Consider the following 17,783-nt stretch of genomic DNA (forward strand, 5'->3'; position numbering starts at 1 on the left):
CATCTAACACTTGTTTTGTAATTATCTGTGTGTACAGAATCGTAAGGGTACCATTCATGTCTGTCCTATTAGACCAGCATTTCTCAACCTGGGGGTCAGGACCACGATCAGAGGGGTTGCCAATGACCATCAGTATTTTCTGTTGGTCATTGGGGTTCTGTATGGGAAGTTTGGCCCAATTCTGTCATTGGTGGGGTTCAGAATGCTCTTTGATTGTAGGTGAACTGTAAATCCCAACAACTACAACTCCCAAATGTTAAGTCTATTTTCCCCAAACTCCACCAGTGCTCACATTTCAGCATATTGAGAATTCATGCCAAGTTTGGTCCAGATACATCATTGTTTGAGTCCACAGGGCTCTCTGAGCATAGGTGAACTACAACTCCAAAACTCAAGTTCAATGCTCACCAAACCCTTCCAGTATTTTCTGTTGGTCGTGGGAGTCCTGTGTGCCAAGTTTGGTACAATTCCATCCTTGGTGGAGTTCATAATGCTCTTCAATTGTAGGTGAACTATAAATCCCAACAACTACAACTCCCAAATGACAAAATCAATCCTCCCACAACCCCACCAGTATTCAGATTTGAGTGTATCAGATATTTGTGGCAAATTTGGTCCAGTGAACGAGAATACATCTTGCATTGCAGATATTTACATTACGATTCATAACAGTAGCAAAACTACAGTTATGAAGAAGTAGTGTGGTTGTATTAGACACAAAAACCTTGGTATCACAAAATTCTGCAACATGGGACTATAAATGCTATGGGTTCCCTCAAACAACCACTCTATTACACTAACCTGCCACTCTTCACAAAGTTACAGTTTTGGTTTAAGAGTAACCATGGCATCCCCACTGAACTAGCGCACTGGTTTTGTTAAATACATTGAAGAGGTTTAGATATATGCTAAAACTTAAATCAACTTATGGTCGAAGGCTTTCATGGCTCGAATCACTGGATTGCTGTGAGTTTTCTGGGCTGTATGGCCATATTCCAGAAGCATTCTCTTCTGACATTTCTCCCACATCTGTGGTAGGCATGTGAAGTCTGTTGGAAGTTTCTAATAGACCTCACAACAAATTGGTTTTATATATCTGTGGAATGTCCAGGGTGGGAGAAAGAACTTGTCTGTTTGAGGCAAGTGTGAATGTTGCAATTATCTTCCTTGATTAGCACTGAATGGCCTTGCAGCTTCAAAGCCTGGCTGCTTCCTTCCTGGGGAAAATCCTTTGTTGGGAGGTGTTAGCTGGCCCTGTTTGTTTCCTGTCTGGAATTCCACTGTTTTCTAAATGTTCTTTATTTACTGTAATAAAAACTAAACAAATCAATAAAATATAAATTTATAGTGTCTCCTTGTTAAAAATGTTGTCTGGACTCATTATCTAGTCGTTCCATTTTCCTATGTCAGTTACTTTGCATTTGCAAACGCTTCTTCAAAGAGCCACGTCTTTTTTTCTGGAGAGAGGGGGCTGATCTAATGTCTATACGGAGGGCGTTCCACAGCCAAGGGGCCACCACCGAGAAGCCCCTGTCTCTCGTCTCCGCCAAACGTACTTGTGACGAAGGCGGTAACGAGAGCAGGGCCTCCCCAGATGATCTTAAGGTCCGAGATGGTTCAAAAAAGTTGGGCCAGAACCGTTTAACGCTTTATAGGCTAAAGCCAGCACTTTGAATTGTGCCCAGTAGCAAACTGGCAGCCAGTGGAGCTGGCGCAACAAAGGAGTTATACGCTCCCTGAACGCCACTCCTGTTAGCAATCTGGAAATATGTGTATTTCATAGCCTTCTGTGATTTATTTTCTTGTGTTTAAATTATTATGATTCTATATTGTTGATGTTTATTTATATTGTTTCTTGTATTTTATTTTTTACTGTTATATGTTTTTATTTGCATTGTTGTATTGTTGGGCTTGGTCTCATGTAAGCTGCCCCGAGTCCCCCTGGGGAGATGGTGGTGGGGTATAAATAAAGTTGTTGTTGTTGTTGTTATTATATTATTATTATTATTATTATTATTATTATTATTATTATTATTATTATTATTATGTTTAAGACAATTATGTGCCTCGAGCCACAAGGGGAGTTCGGTAAGAAACAAATTGTTGTTGTTCTTGTAGGAAAGTTGTAAGGAGAGGGTGTGGGAAAAGCATGCGAGACCCTATAGCTCACTCATCATCTCTCATGGGCAGCTCGGGAAATGTATGCGTTATTGCATGCATTGCTTTTGCCTGCACCTTGTCTTTGCCAGAATAGTGTGTCACATTTTATTTACTATGCTTATCACCTGCTCCTCTGCCACTCAATTCAGCCTGGTTTTCACTTTGTGCATTCATCCAAACAGCTCAAAGAACAGGACCTACACAGCTTCAGCATCGTAACCGTATCATGATGATTTCATGCCTTTCTCCACTCTCTCTGCACCTTAAATTTTAACAAGTATTTTCCTCGGTTTGTGTGCAACGGTTAGGCATTTTGAAATGCTGGTGCAAAGTGTGTGTGTGCGTGTGTGTAGGGGGGAGGGGGTGATTCACAAGGACTAAAGGCTTCTCCATGATCCACAATTTCCTCTCCCCTCCTCCAGGCCCCACTTCCTGTGACCTCCATGTCCTGACCTGCCCTGGCATTGACTCTTGAGGGCCAGCAGAGGGCACTCCAAACTAGCGATTCTTGCCCAGCGGAAAACGGGGAAGAGAAAAAGTCCGGTTGGGGTTTTCCGGCCCATCTGCCCTTGGACAGAGCTGAGAGGTCACAGCTGTGTCCCTCGGCTCAATCCACTTAACCCTTCAAAGTCCTCTCGGTAGGATCCAGAGTCATTTGCAAAGCTGCTGGAGGGGGGTGGGGGGGAGAAATCTTTATTTAATTAACATTATGGGCTCTTGGATTTATTCCTATACATGCAGACTCCTGAGTTTACCACCACTGTTAATACTTAGGACGAGCTACATTTTTCTCAGATTAAAAAAAAATCATGCTAATGTCTATAGCAGTTTCTCACCACATCTAACAGTAAACACACTTAAATACAATTGATTTATTTGAGTGGGTCAAGAAAATGCTTATATCTCTCAAACTGAATGAAAAGGGAATAAAGCATTCCCCAGAGTCTGCCTCGTATTGTATGTCTAGACTATGATAAGATATATAGTGTTTAAAATTATTATTATTATTTTACTGACACAAAAACACAGTCTGACACAGCAAACGAGAAATATATGCTGGATTTCGTTTCCCAAGAGTCTAAGACTTGTGATATATTTACGAATGATGCACACTGATCCACGTAAGGTGGCCTTTTGCAGTTGACAGATCATGATTTTGTCAATGTTTATTGTTTTCAAATGCCAGCTGAGATATTTTGGCATAGCACCTAGTGTGCCAATTACCACTGGGACCACCTGTACTGGTTTACGGCAGAGCCTTTGCAGTACAATTTTGAGGTCTTGATAACAGCTGAGTTTTTCCTGTTGTTTTCCATTATTATTATTATTATTATTATTATTATTATTATTATTAATGGCGAATGGAGGGCGAAAGGGAGAAGCGTGCCAAGAGGAAGGCGCGTCAAGCCAACCCCGACCGAGACTGCCTTCCACCTGGAAACCAATGCCCTCACTGCGGAAGAAGATGCAGAGCAAGAATAGGGCTCCACAGCCACATACGGACCCACAAGAATACTGGAAGACAATCGTCCTCGGAAAAAGAAGGATCGCCTAAATAAGTATTATTATTATTATTATTATTATTATTATTATTTGAAACAGAACAAGGTGAGTTCACAGCAAACAACATCACTCTGCTGGCTGTTGTATTGGATCACACGTCGGACACTTCCCAAGTGTCTAGGACTGTGTGATGTATTGGCAAATAATGCGTGCAGATTTCAGTAAGGTGGCCTTTTGCAGCTGGCAGATAGTAATTTTGTCAGTGATGATTGTGTTTAAGTGCAGACCAAGGTGTTTAGGCACTGCACCCAGTGTGTCGATCACCACTGGGACCACCTTGACTGGCTTGTGCCAGAGTCTTTGCGGTTCAATCTTTAAATCCTCGTAATAACAAAAATAATAGGAGCCTGCAGTTGACACTTGACCTCCAAAATGCCATTCTAATCAAGATATGGTAAAAAGGGAAAGAAAAAAACTATTCTTTCTCTTTCCAGTTTGGCTAAATTCCATTGTGACTAAAGCCAAGTTCAAATAAAAAAAGGAAAATGAGAACAAAAACCTGTACCAATTTGTTATACGAGTGGGAAATGGTACATCTGATTGCTTTGGGCTTCTTTTGCTTTTCAGAAATTATCCATTTTGTTGTCATTATAGTTTCTGAAAAGTGGTTGGTTGCCAATACTCATTACAACATGGAAAAAAGTAATTTGAGTGCGTTACTTGTGGCTTGTTGATTTTTTTTTTTTAATTAAAGCAATGGTTCTCAACCTTCCTAATGCTGCCTTAATATAGCTCCCCATGTTGTGGTGATCCCCAACAATAAAATTATTTTTGTTGCTACTTCATAACTGTAATTTTGCTACTGTTACAAATCATAATGTAAATATATGATATACAGGACGTATTATCATTCACTGGACCAAATTTGGCACAAATACCTGATAAGCCCAAATCTGAATACTGGTGGGGTTGGTGGGGATTTGATTTTGTCATTTGGGAGTTGTAGTTGCTGGGATTCATAGTTCACCTACAATCAAAGTGCATTCTGAACTCCAGCAATGATGGAACTGAACCAAACTTGGCACACAGAAATCCCATAACCAACAGAAAATACTAAAAGGGTTTGGTGGGCATTGAATTTTGAGTCTGGGAATTGTAGTTCACCTACATCCAGAGAGCACTGTGGACTCAAACAATGATGGATCTGGACCAAACTTGGCATGAATACTCAATATGCCCAAATGTGAGAACTGGTGGAGTTTGGGGAAAATAGACCTTGACATTTGGTAGTTGCAGTTGGGATTTATAGTTCACCTACAATCAAAAAGCATTCTGAATCTAACCAATGATAGAATTGGGTGAAACTTCCCACGCAGAACCCCCATGACCAACAGAAAATACTGTGTTTTCTGATGGGCTTAGGCGACCTCTCTGACAACCCCCTTGCAACCCCCACAGGGGTCCTGACCCCCAGGTTGAGAAACACTGTATTAAAGCAAAACAAATCTAGGTCTGGGAAGAGAAATATATCTATCTATAAGAGGCATGGGCAAACTTTGGCCCTCCAGGTGTTTTGGACTTCAACTCCCACAATTCCTAACAGCCTCCGGCCCCTTCCTTTTCCCCCTCAGCCACTTAAGAGGCTGTTAGAAATTGTGGGAGTTGAAGTCCAAAACACCTGGTGGGCCAAAGTTTGCCCATGCCTGATCTATAACATAACTAAATTTTCCAGTGAAAATACCTTTTCAAATTAACTTTTAAAAGTAAACAAAACATCCTGCATTAACAGAATAATTATTTCCCACTTTCTACATTACTTGGAGAAACTATAATGCACACCATTACAAAAAAAGCTGACTCAATACCTGTACTTCTAAGCCGTTAACAAAAAGTTATATATATATATATATATATATATATATGTATGTATGTGTGTGTGTGTGTGTGTGTGTGTGTGTGTGTGGAATAAACACATTAGAGAGAAACCTAGGTCAGAATATTGTCCCAGCATGGTAGTCCATATGCAGGTAATTTCCCCCACAACAGTCTCTAGGTGTTCAGCTTAGAAACAGGTTTTACCATCCTACCTGCTATTTTTATGAACTAAGTGTTTACATTCCATCAAAGTTAGCTGTCAGGAGACAGCTGTCACAAGATGCAGAGCATATCTTAAGAAATTGGGCGACAAAGTAGAGTCCACCAGCAAACCACAGATCACCTATTACAAAGCAACCAGAGCCCTGCCTCATGCACAATGGAGGACCTTCTCAGAGTGACACCAGAGGCACTCCAAGTGTCCAGCTTTTGGTCAAAGGAAATCCCGTATAATGCCAACTTTTTAACTTTGGGTTCTTTTAAATACATTATGACTGTACACTCAATTTGCTTCCGACATGATAAATAAATATAGCTGCAAGGAATATAAGCCCCATTGCTTCCAACAGAATCCAGTCATCATTAGCTAACTTGGAGCCATAGTGGGTAAGTTTTGTTGCCTTACTAACTTACCATAATTCTGGAAAGACAGAAGTAAATCTGTCTCTAGAGGGATTATTTCAGGAAATACATTTATTAGCATATCCCGTATGAAGGCAATTTTTGTAAGATGATACCAACTTTGTCAATAGAAACTCCTTTTCTATAATGGGACAGAGAGGTCTAAGCTTCCGAAACTGAATGGACTTTGAAAATCAGAGGTTGGAGAGCTCTGAAATAAGCCATATTTCCTCCCCCCTCACAAAATGTTTCCATTTTGGTATGCAGGAAATTAATACCTTTATGCAGGCACGGGGATAGCTTTTTTGGGGGTGGACCTCTAACCCTGAAGATTGTATGGAATGTGATGTTTTCTTTAAAAATGAATGTTGCAGAGCCTGCTAGAAGAACCCTGAGAACACAATGGCAGTAGAACTCTACCTGAACAGTGAGACTATATTAAATAATAATAATAAAACTTTATTTATACCCCACCTCCATCCCCCCAAGGGACTCGGAGCGGCTTACATGAGGCCAAGCCCAACAACACATCAATAACAAGAAAGCAATAAACAATAACAACAATACAGATAAATAAATCACATATAAACATTAACATGCAAGGATTTAAAAACCTATGGCCGGGCCAGATGTAGTAGTTAAAAGTTAAAAAAATAAAATGCTGGGCATGAACAAGGTAGGGTATCTCTAATAGGAAGGTTTTAAAGAAGTGAGGGGAGCGCAATCCAAGCGGATAGTTAAAGTGTATTTGAGGACATTTTGCTGGGAATTGTTTCCTTAATCCCCATTTTTAGAATGGCCTCAAATCCAGGATCTTATATTTATTTATTTCTAATGACACCTGTTGCGCTGGCCCCATATTGGAAAATTGTTATTGTCCAAAGAGGAAAACGTCTAAGAGGGAAGTCCGACTTTTCCCTCTTTGGAGAAGCAGCTAAAACCTGGCTCCATCCTTGGCCAAGTTCATATTCTCATTTCTCTCTGCAGAGGAAGAGGTTGGACCCCTTTCTCAATGGACAGAAGTACAGAGAGAAAGTGACGGACACCAGACTGTGTTTCTGTCCACCAGGAAAGAAAATAGACTCCTTTCTCAGCGGACAGAGATGCAGTAGGACTTCTGTTGCTTCTCTCTGCAGAGGAAAAGGTCAGACTCCTTCCTCAGTAGATAGAAATGCATTAGGACTTCCATCACTTCATTCCAAAGAGGGAAAAAGGCCTTTGGAGGAAAGTTCCCACAACAATGTTATCTGGTATCTGTTAATTGATTTTAAAATGTTTATTTATTCATGTTTTACTATAAAGTCGGTTTATTTTTTATGTATGGTTGGTCTGTATTTTATTTTAAATGTTGTGAGCTGCTTTGGTTCCCCCTTAGGGAGAAAAGCGGGCTATAAATAAATATTTATTATTATTGTTATTATTATTATTAATAACATCGTTTACCAGGAATTTCCGCTTCTGTTTCCAGTGGCTGCCTTGGGCATTGGTACTGCGGTGTGCCTCTGTGGCAACGTGGATCAGCTCCCACTCCTCCGCGGTTGGCTCTGGCCGATGCTGAAGGGATTTCATCATCTCTTCTTTGCGCCGCCTCTCCCGGTTCTCTTCAATCAGCTTCCGCTTGGCTACCCTCTTGGAGTCGTCCAGCACCACTAGGGAGTGGCCAAGAACGGAAAGGTGTGTGAGAAGGCGAGGTCAATGACAACTCTGTAATGTATCAGTTGCATCTTGCAATCCATTTCGCCATTATCAATGTGCCAAGTGGCCTCGTGGAAAGCAATGTGACAGGCCCTTATGACAGCGAATAGAATTGCTGGATGCTTCTGTAAGCCTTGGAACAGTTAAGCACTATCAAGCGTTGAATGCATGGAGATTAAAAGATATAAACATACATAACTGTATGCACCAAGCAATGGACCCCCCCCATCCCTTGTCACTCAAAACAGGACCATTTTTAGATTACTGCTTTCCATGTTGTTCTTGATAAAAAGAGCCCTAATCACTCCCTCTCCCATCCTCCCAGACCCACCACCCCTCCATAGTGGGCTCAATGCCCTTACAGTCCATGGCCATGCCAACAGCAATGCACTTCTTGAATCGGCAAAGCTGGCACTGGTTGCGGGTGATCTTGTCGATGACGCAGGAGCCATCATACTTGCAGGAGTATGTTGGGTGCAGGTTCTTCTGGATGGTCCGTCGGAAAAAGCCCTGTAGAGACAAGGATAATATCAGAACCAGGCAGCTCTGAAAGACAGTCCAGTTTTCCACTTCTAGAATAAGATCCACCCACTGATCTTGCTCATTAGTCCTTAAACTCCAACAGAGCAAGTTTAGGCCAACTGATGCCCTATTAGCACTTCTGTTGTTAAATTTTGTTATTATGATCTCCATATAAGAACTGTATCACATAAATCATGCAGAAAGGGCAAGTATCAGTTTATAACCCTACATAATCAGGGTGAATTGTGTCTTTAAGTGGGAATCCAGACTACAAACTGGTGCAAATTACAGGGAGCGATCAACCCCCCTGTTTAAGGAGCTCCATTGGTTGCCATTTATTTTCCGGTCCCAATTCAAGGTGCAGGTTCTTACCTACAAAGCCCTGAATGGTTTGGGACCCGCCTACCTCCGTGACAGCATTTACTTTTACAAACCTACATGATCTCTTCCATCTTCCGGAGAGGCCCTTCTCTTGCTCCCGCCCCCTTCAGAAGTGCAACTTGTGGGGACGAGGGAGAGGGCCTTTTCTGTGGTGGCCCCTTGGCTCTGGAACTCGCTCCCCTGAGAAATTGGGCAAGCCCCCCACCCTCGGAGTCTTCAGGAAGAGCCTGAAAACTTGGCTGTTCCAGTGTGCCTACAATGAATAAATGAACAATAATCCCTGACCAAACCCTGCATAAAATGCCTTCAGAAGCATTTTATTTTACCTATTAGTGCAATTAAACCCTACTTCATCACTCGGATCCCCTGTCCAGATACATTACATTGCTCTCTCACCCAGTGTTTTTAAACTTTTAATCTCTGCAACCGGCCCTGCCCACTGTGATCAACTTTCTGTGTCCAAATATTGTGATTTTATTTTGTTCTGATGTATTTATTTATACTGTTTCTTGTATTTTATCTTAGTTTCTTATATTTTATTGTTGTATTTTTATGTTGTATATTTGTATTGTTGTATTGCTGGGCTGGGCCTCATGTAAAACACCCTGAGTCCCCTTGGGGAGATGGTGGCAGGGTATAAATAAAGTATTATTATTATTATTATTATTATTATTATTATTATTATTATTATGCTCCAATATTTGCATGCTCATCCCACAATTACTGTAATCCAGTAGATCAGTCCCCTCACCCAACTTGATGCTTTCCTGCCATTTGCAACTTCCATTAGACCCAAAGCATGGGTGCTGCAGGCAAAACCACTGCTGGAAAGTGCTAGTTTTGGAAAGACTATACAGTATTATAAGAACAGATAGGATTTTTATTTGTTGGTGTCAGAAGCAACTTGAGAAACTGCAAGTCACTTCTGGTGTGAGAGAATTGGCTGTCTGCAAGAACGTTGCCCAGGGAATGCTCAGATGTGTGACCATCCTGTGGAAGGCTTCTCTCATGTCCCCGCATGGGAAGCTGGAGCTGACAAATGGAAGCTCACCCGGTCATGCAGATATGAACCACCGACCTTTAGGTCAGCAGCTCAGCTAGCACAAGGGTTTAACTCATTGTGCCACCACAGCTCTTAACAGATAGGATGAGCTGAAAATATTTTGTTACTAGAATAGAATATCAAAAATTGCTTCCCATTAGTTTCCAATAACAAATAAGAGATGCAAAACATTGAGAACTTCTCCTAATCCCATTTGCTGCTTTCATTTGTTTCAGGATTATGTCTGTAGGCTGTATTTCAAGGGCTAGATCTACTATGCCATCCATGTGTGGGCAGGTTTTGGATCTCCAGATATTTTGGACGACCGCTCTTGCAATTCTTACCATTGACGCTACTAGCTATTACGTCTGTGTGTTGAAGTTCAAAACATTTGCAGGGCCAAATTCTCACCACTAATGGCATCCCAAACCCACTATTAGTTTTTCCAACTTTTTCAACCAGGGCCCATCTTTAATTTCAACCACAGCTGGCAGTGATTTAGGAATGGAATAAAGAAGTGAAATCTTCAAAATCTAAAGATGTTGCTTTCAGCCCTAAAATACCTTAAAATTATCTTTGCCTATATCATGGGGTCTAATTTTACATTTTCACTATACACGACTGGCTTTCCTTCTCTCTTTCATCTAGTGTTCTCCTTCTTTCTATGTCTTTTATTTACATGGTAGCCATGCTTTTTGAAAGACTCTTCTTCGGGTCAAGATGCAACCTTTTGCACCAATTGGAAATAAATGTACTAAACTTCTTTCTTTTTTCTCTTTTTTCCCCTGCAAGCCAAAAACAAAACACAGGAGTTCTGGTTTATGATGAATAATGCTGTTTGAGATATCCATACGGCTCTCTTTTACATATAGTAGCATAACATGCTGTCGAACCACATGAAAACCACTCTTCAGCTATCCCACCAATTTGGACCCCCCAAAAAGTGTAGGCAGGAGCCATAGGTAGTTACTTTTGTATTGATTAGGAACTTTATTTGGCCATATTCGAGTCCAGTCGATCTTTGTGACCACATCCCTCCTATGAACCTGTGCGGGCTCCAAGATCTGCTGGAGAGGCCCTCCTCTCGGTCCCGCCTATGTCTCAAGTGCGATTGGTGGGAACGAGGGAGAGGGCCTTCTCGGTGGTGGCTCCTCAGCTTTGGAACTCCCTCCCCAGGGAAATAAGGCTAGTCCCTACACTCTAATGTTTCCAGAAGGACTTGAAAACTTAGCTTTTCAAGCAGGATTTTGAAAATGGTTTAAAAATATCATGTCAGAAGTGAACTGAGAATATACTGCAAGTCGCTTCTGGTGTGAGAGAATTGGCCGTCTGCAAGGACATTGCCCAGGGGACGCCTGAAGGTGTTACCATCCTGTGGGAGGCTTCTCTTATGTCCCCACATGGGAAGTTTGGGCTGACAGACAGGAGCCCACCCCATCTCGCGGATTCGAACCACCAAACTTCAGGTCTTCAGGTCAGCAGTTCAGCTGGCACAAGGGTTTAACCCATTGCACCACTGTAGCTACTGAAAATTGCTAAAACATCAGCTAAAATTGAGGACCAATTGAATTGTTGACTCTGGCAGTTAAATGCAACTTGAAATTGATAATGCCCATTTTAATCTGCAGCTATTGCTGCATTTTATTGAGTCTATCTTTATTTAAATTGATTGGAGTTTTTGTACGCTTTTAAATGTAAATTTGTTTTATGTCAATTGATATTGTTATTGTTTTATAAATGTTTATGTATTTTACCGTATTTTTCTGTGTGTTCTTGCAGCATTATTTTGTGCTTTTGTAACCCTTTTGGGAGATGGTGGCGGGACATAAATAGAGATGTTGTTGTTGTTGTTGATGATGATGATCTTAGCCTTGGCACACAAGTCAGGCTGGGTGGCTGCATAAATGCAGAGTATTTTTTTTTTATTTATTTTTGGAGGGAGGATATTAATACCCATCCTCATCGAGAATCCCCAGATGCATGGATCCCTTCTCCAAGCGAGGAAGAATACATACAGTTTCCCAACATACTCAAATGCCAAAATAACTCTCAAGGAGGAAATTCTGTGTTCTAAGGGCAAAATCACACATGGATGTGCTTATTAAAACAGCACTTCCTGTTCCCCTTTAAAATGTAGGTGGGATGGGCTCCACCTTTTCTATCCAAATTAATACATAAAGGAAGGGAGATCTCCTCTCATTGCCTCCCATTAGGAGTCAACAAAACCATGACCCCAAAATCATTAGTTCATTCACTATAGGAAGTTTTCCTCATGCCAAGACTATGGAAATAGAAGGGGCAGGAAGAAAAGGTGTCTCTTTATAAAAACTCAATGCCTAAGACATAATCACAAAATCAGTATAAATATGTGAATTCCCTGGCTTTCCCTGTACATTCCTTTGCTACTCAATGCAGAACACAGGAAAGGCACGGAGAAAATAAATGTATTTATTTTAATTCTGTGATTCTGATTATGAATCAGGTGGTCCTCTCTCATGATAAGGATTACAAATGCTAATAAGGCCTACAGAAAGAGGGGCAAGCCTGGCTCTGAAACACAATCCGCTAGGATTTCTCCCTGTGAAAAGAGATCACCAGTGTTCTTGCCCAGCTTTCAATGACTACTGTATATATGAGTGTTTCTCAACCTGGAGGTCGGGGCCCCTGGAGGGGGGGGGGTCACAAGGAGTGTCAGAGGGGTCACCTAGTCTAGCTGAATTTATAGATACAAAATAATTTCCTTCATTTTAAAAAATTCTCTAGCTCATCATTCCATTCCGTTCAAGCAACTGTGAGCCAGAAGCGAGCGATAAATGGAAGACTGTGGTCTATAAATGAACCTTCTGGATTTGTACATTCCACGCTTATCTAAATCTATTATTCTTAAAGATGGCAAAATATTTTTTTCTCACTATCCCTAAGCTCACCCTCCAATCACCCAGTGTAGCAAAAGGACTAAATACCTTCCATCATGTTCAGTAGTAAAAACACTTATTCCAGCGCAGTGCCAACCTAGGCAGCTGCAACGGATCATCTAATGGTATCACTGACTGCAGGGCTACTATCCAAAATGAGAATTTCTCTCTAGTGAACCACTCTAGGAATGCACCTGCACTTCAAAATTACAGCAATCCGATCCCACTTTACCTGGCACAGTTCCATCTATAGTCTTGGACTTTGTAGTCTGGAGAGAGGGTGCTGATAATTAGGAACTATTAGAGCTCTCTACTACTCACTAAACTACAAATCCTAGGATTCTGGAGGATGAGGCCATGACAGTTATAATAGAAGTAAATTTCTATAAATCTCTGCAGCATAGATGAACTCAAGGTTAAGATCTTCTAGTTGAGATGACCCTTCCCAAATATTTGTTACCTTGCAGCCTTCACAGGTAATACACCGGTAGTGGTACCCCGTGGCTTTGTCTCCACATACGACGCACTGCTCATCTTTGTCCAAGTAGCTAGGGATGTACCCTGCAGGAGAAAAGAGAGCCAAGAGATCAGAGCTGAAAGTGGGGAGAAAGTCCTGTATGAAGTTTAGGACCTATTGAGTCGGTAAGGAAATCTCTCTTTCCCAATCTTCTGTCTCCACAAAGCCTCAGGAAAAGCTACACAAGATAGTGACAGAAACATCACCTGAACAGGAAAGTTCTCTTTCACATTTTGTTTACTTACACTTTTATTTTAAAGATTAGTTTACTATTCTTTGAAGGCTGCCTGTATTCTGCTTTCTACAAAAAGGAACACAACAAAGAAAGCATAATATGAAAAATGTCAAGGACTACATCCATCCAATAAAGCCGAAGAACCATTAAACTGAACTGAAACCGAACTGATATTATTTCTCAGTCCCCTCCAGCAACTTCTAAGACTTGTTAAACAGATGCATTTTAATGTGTTATGTTTTTTAACTTTGTTGATTGAGCTTGGCCCCATGTAAGCCGCCCTGAGTCCCTTTGGGGAGATGGAGGTGAAGTATAAAAATAAAGTTGTTGTTATTATTATTATTATTATTATTTTACTGACACAAAAGCACAGTATTTCTTATCACAAAATCACAAGTTGAACACTTCCCAAGCATCTAGGACTGTGTGATGTATTTTCGAATGATGCGTGCAGATCCAAGTAAGGTGGCCTTTTGCAGTTGACAGATCGTGATTTTGTCAATGTTTATTGTGCTTGGCAGTGCTAAAATAATAATAATAATGATGATAATAATAATAATAATAATAATAATAATAATACAACCAGGCACAGATTAACACCTCCCAGCAAGAGATTTTCCCAGGCTCAGGCAGGCCTTCAAATGCTAATGAAGGTGATCAGTTGAAACATTCACACCTAGCTGCAGCAGGGAAGAGCTCCTTGCCCCACTCCAGCCATTCCACAGATATATAAACCCATTGTCCTAATTCCAACAGACCTCACTACCTCTGAGGATGCTTGCCATAGATGCAGGCGAAACGTCAGGAGAAATGCCTCTAGAACATGGCTCTATAGCCCGAAAAAAACCCACAAGAACCTAGTGATTCCAGCCATGAAAGCCTTCGACAATAATAATAATAACAACAACAACAACAACAACAACAACAAACATTTGGAAACAATTATTATCATCATCATCATCATCATCATTATTATTATCTTACCACTGCCAAGCATATTTCTGAAAAAGAAAGTGATAAGATGGTGTTTTTGAAGGTTTTCATGGCCGGAATCACTGGGTTGCTGTGGGTTTTCCGGGCTGTGGGCCATGTTCCAAAAGCATTCTCTCCTGATGATTCACCCACATCTATGACAGTCACCTTCAGAGGTTGTGAGGTTTGTTACCAGCTGTTAGGATTTCTGGGAGTTGAAGGCCAAAACATCTGGGGACCCACAAGTCAAGAATCACTGTTGTAACACACGTGTCAAACACAAGGTCTGATGTCCAAATCCAGCCCACCATGTCATTTTATGTGGTCCTCCAGATTCTGGTCTACAACTCCTGCGTTCCTCATCATTAGATATAATGGCTAGATCTGATAGTAGTTGTGATACAGTAACATCTGGAAGGTTGCAGTTTGTTCTGTATTGTCAGGGTTTGAATTTAGATATAATACTCATGGATATGATTTCTGATTTTAAAATATCCTTTAATCTTTCTGCAAACTCTGAGTCACACGTGCTGCTGGGTTGCAATTCCCAGTATCTTCAGTCCGCATGGCAGAAAATAAAAAGTGATGGGAGCTATCATTCAATGACATTGGCTTCTGGTCGCTTCTGGAGTGACACTGTTTAGCCAGTATTGCACCACCTGACATCTGCTGGGAAGTAGCAACCCATAGTGAAAGGACCAAGGCAGTGACATCTCCGGCTCATCCCCTGTTTGGATATCAGCCCGCACGCCAATGATTTAAATCAAGAAATAGTTTTCTAAGATCTACAGAGACACTCACTGGAACACCTCAGCAAGCGAGACTCCAAAAGTGGCAGGCTAAAACCCAGAAGCTCAACCAATGGCTGATACCAAATGAGAGACTCTCCTGGCCACACAGAAAACTGGGCGACTTGGAAGGCGCTGAACAGACTGCACTCTGGCATCAAGGGATGCAGAGCCAACCTTAAGAAATGGGGCTACAAATTGGAGTCCACGACATGTGAGTGTGGAGAAGAGCAAACCACAGACCACCTATTACAATGCAGCCTGAGCCCTGCCACATACATAATGGAGAACCTTCTTATGGCAACACGAAAGGTACTCCAAGTGGCCAGCTATTGGTCAAAGGGCATTTAATAGAATGCCAATTTTGCAATTTTTTAAAAAATACAATACTACTGTTTGGTTTGCTCCTGATACGATAAATAAAATATTCAATGACATCTGGGGGGCAATAATGGATAAAAACTAAAGATCACTATTCATGGATTCAACAGCCCTTTGAAGGCAACCTTAAGGTTGATATGGCCCTTGATGGAAATGAGTTTCACACACTTCTTCTAATGGAACAGTGCAACCCATCCATACGAGACGTTGATAGGAGAGGACTATGCATGTGTGGCTACCCATTAGCACCACCTAGTATCTATTCTCACAAAGAATATTTTATCCTCAGTTCGACAAAATCATTTACATCCATGTCTTTCCTCCATCAGATCTGAAAGCATGCCCAAAGCACAAAAATGGAATGGGATCGAGGAGTAAGAGAGACAGCTAACTCTTCTTGTGGCTCACATTTTGTACAGCGCATATTAAATGTGTGAATGATACATGCACAGATGCTTAAAATAGCTATACATAGCTACCTACTTCTTTTCAGACACTGCTTGGATGTCAAGGATAGTAGAAAGGAGCTGCATCAGCAGGCATTGCCCTATCCCTGCATTGGGTGCATGCCTAGAAGGGATTTCTTTTCCTTTTTTACTGTAAGAATATAAATAACCTGCCCTCAGAATATAAATAACCTTTGTGTCTGTGTGTAAGTCACAGTTGTGGGTGTGCCTTCTCCGTGGAAGAAGACACTGCAAGTACAGCAACTCAGGCAAGGATTCAGCATCCAGCCTTCTGCAAGGGTGGGCAATTGTGCTGCATCTTTGCATAATTCATTACCCTGGTCCTTGGCTATCTTCCACCGAAGTAGGGACCGTCATGGCAATTCTGCCACATCTCTGCATTCAACATCTAATAAAAAAGCTATATTCAACATGTAATTCTGCTAGTGCAGCCAAAGCTTTTTCTTTTGTTGTGAACTACTAGTTCCCCCTTTTCGTTTTGCACAACACAAACAATGAAACACCTCCCTGGGCCCTTTTCCCATTTTCTCTTTCTTTCCCTTCCAGATTCTTCTTTGCAGAGTTCCAAAAATGCAAGGACATCCTGGATATATTTTTTTAAAAATGATCTGTACCAAAGCTAAACATATACTTAAGTAATAATCAAGGAAGGAAAAGAGAGAGGGTGAAGGAAGGAGGAAAATAAGGGGCGGAGAGCTGGAAAGGGAAAAGAAGAAAACGACAACAATGAGCGCTATGTGCATCTTTTTTACAGGCCTATTGTTAAATAAAGTTAAGTGGAACAAGACACACTCGATTCTTAAGCTATACGCATCCTTTATTCCCTAAAACAAAACAATGTGACTGTTAAGCCCAGCTGTTGGAATGTATGGTAGCCGAGGACTGACGGTGGCATACCAACTGTCCAAATTTTGTAGGAACAGTTCCAATTCTCTGTAGTCCCATTTTTTTCTGCTGCTTTTAAAACATTCCAGTTTCTCTCTTCCTCCCTTTTTCTCCCATTGTCTTCACTTTATTTCAATTACTGCAGATTTATTTCAGTTTACACTCAATTAACTCAGGCAAAGGCAAACTGCTGCAGCTTCTCCTAGTTTGTGCGATCTTTCTTATTACAGTAGAGTTTCACTTATCCCTTCAGCAAGATGGGGGCAGAATACAATATTATTATTATTATTATTATTATTATTATTATTTTACTGACAAAAAAACAGTGGGGATGAGAGACAGAGCCTTCACAGTGGTGTCCCCTCAGCTGTGGAATACCCTTCCTACAGATATTAGATCGTCCCCCTCCCTGTTGACATTTCGGAGGAAAGCGAAGACCTGGTTGTTCGAGCAGGCATTTGAATAGGCAGTGTAACGAATATAGGAATATGGAACAATTGGATGATGAGTCTGGATTTCGATCTTAACTATGAGACGCGAATGAGATGGTTTATTTATTTATATTAACTGTATGCAACTGTTTTAATTGTTTTTAACTGTTTTATGATGTTTTGAGCATTGAATTTTGCTATTGTTAACCGCTCTGAGTCGCCCAAGGGCTGAGAAAAGCGGTATACAAATATAGTAAATAAATAAATAAAGTTGTATGAAATGTAGTGGTCTCGTTGAAAGTGGGACGATGGGACAACTTCTCACACACAGCTTACAGTCTAGAGTGTGTGCACCTGCCTCCGGAAAATCCTGCAAATCTCTTGGGAAGACAA

At 41.1% G+C, this 17,783-nt stretch overlaps 1 protein-coding gene across 2 annotated transcripts in view; it reads right to left on the reverse strand.

The window, feature by feature from the left end:
* Window positions 1-17,783, reverse strand: part of THRA (thyroid hormone receptor alpha) — a 219,581-nt gene that overhangs the window by 13,744 nt on the left and 188,054 nt on the right. For both annotated transcript variants that reach the window (XM_060781050.2, XM_060781049.2), the window contains 3 exons: window positions 13,175-13,275; window positions 8,217-8,364; window positions 7,603-7,808 (listed from right to left, as the gene is read on the reverse strand). In XM_060781050.2, the coding sequence (XP_060637033.1) occupies window positions 7,603-7,808; window positions 8,217-8,364; window positions 13,175-13,275 (455 nt within the window). The remainder of the gene's footprint in view (window positions 1-7,602; window positions 7,809-8,216; window positions 8,365-13,174; window positions 13,276-17,783) is intronic.

Source organism: Anolis sagrei, chromosome 6 (assembly GCF_037176765.1).
Source record: "Anolis sagrei isolate rAnoSag1 chromosome 6, rAnoSag1.mat, whole genome shotgun sequence".
In the NCBI taxonomy this organism is placed as follows: domain Eukaryota; kingdom Metazoa; phylum Chordata; class Lepidosauria; order Squamata; family Dactyloidae; genus Anolis; species Anolis sagrei.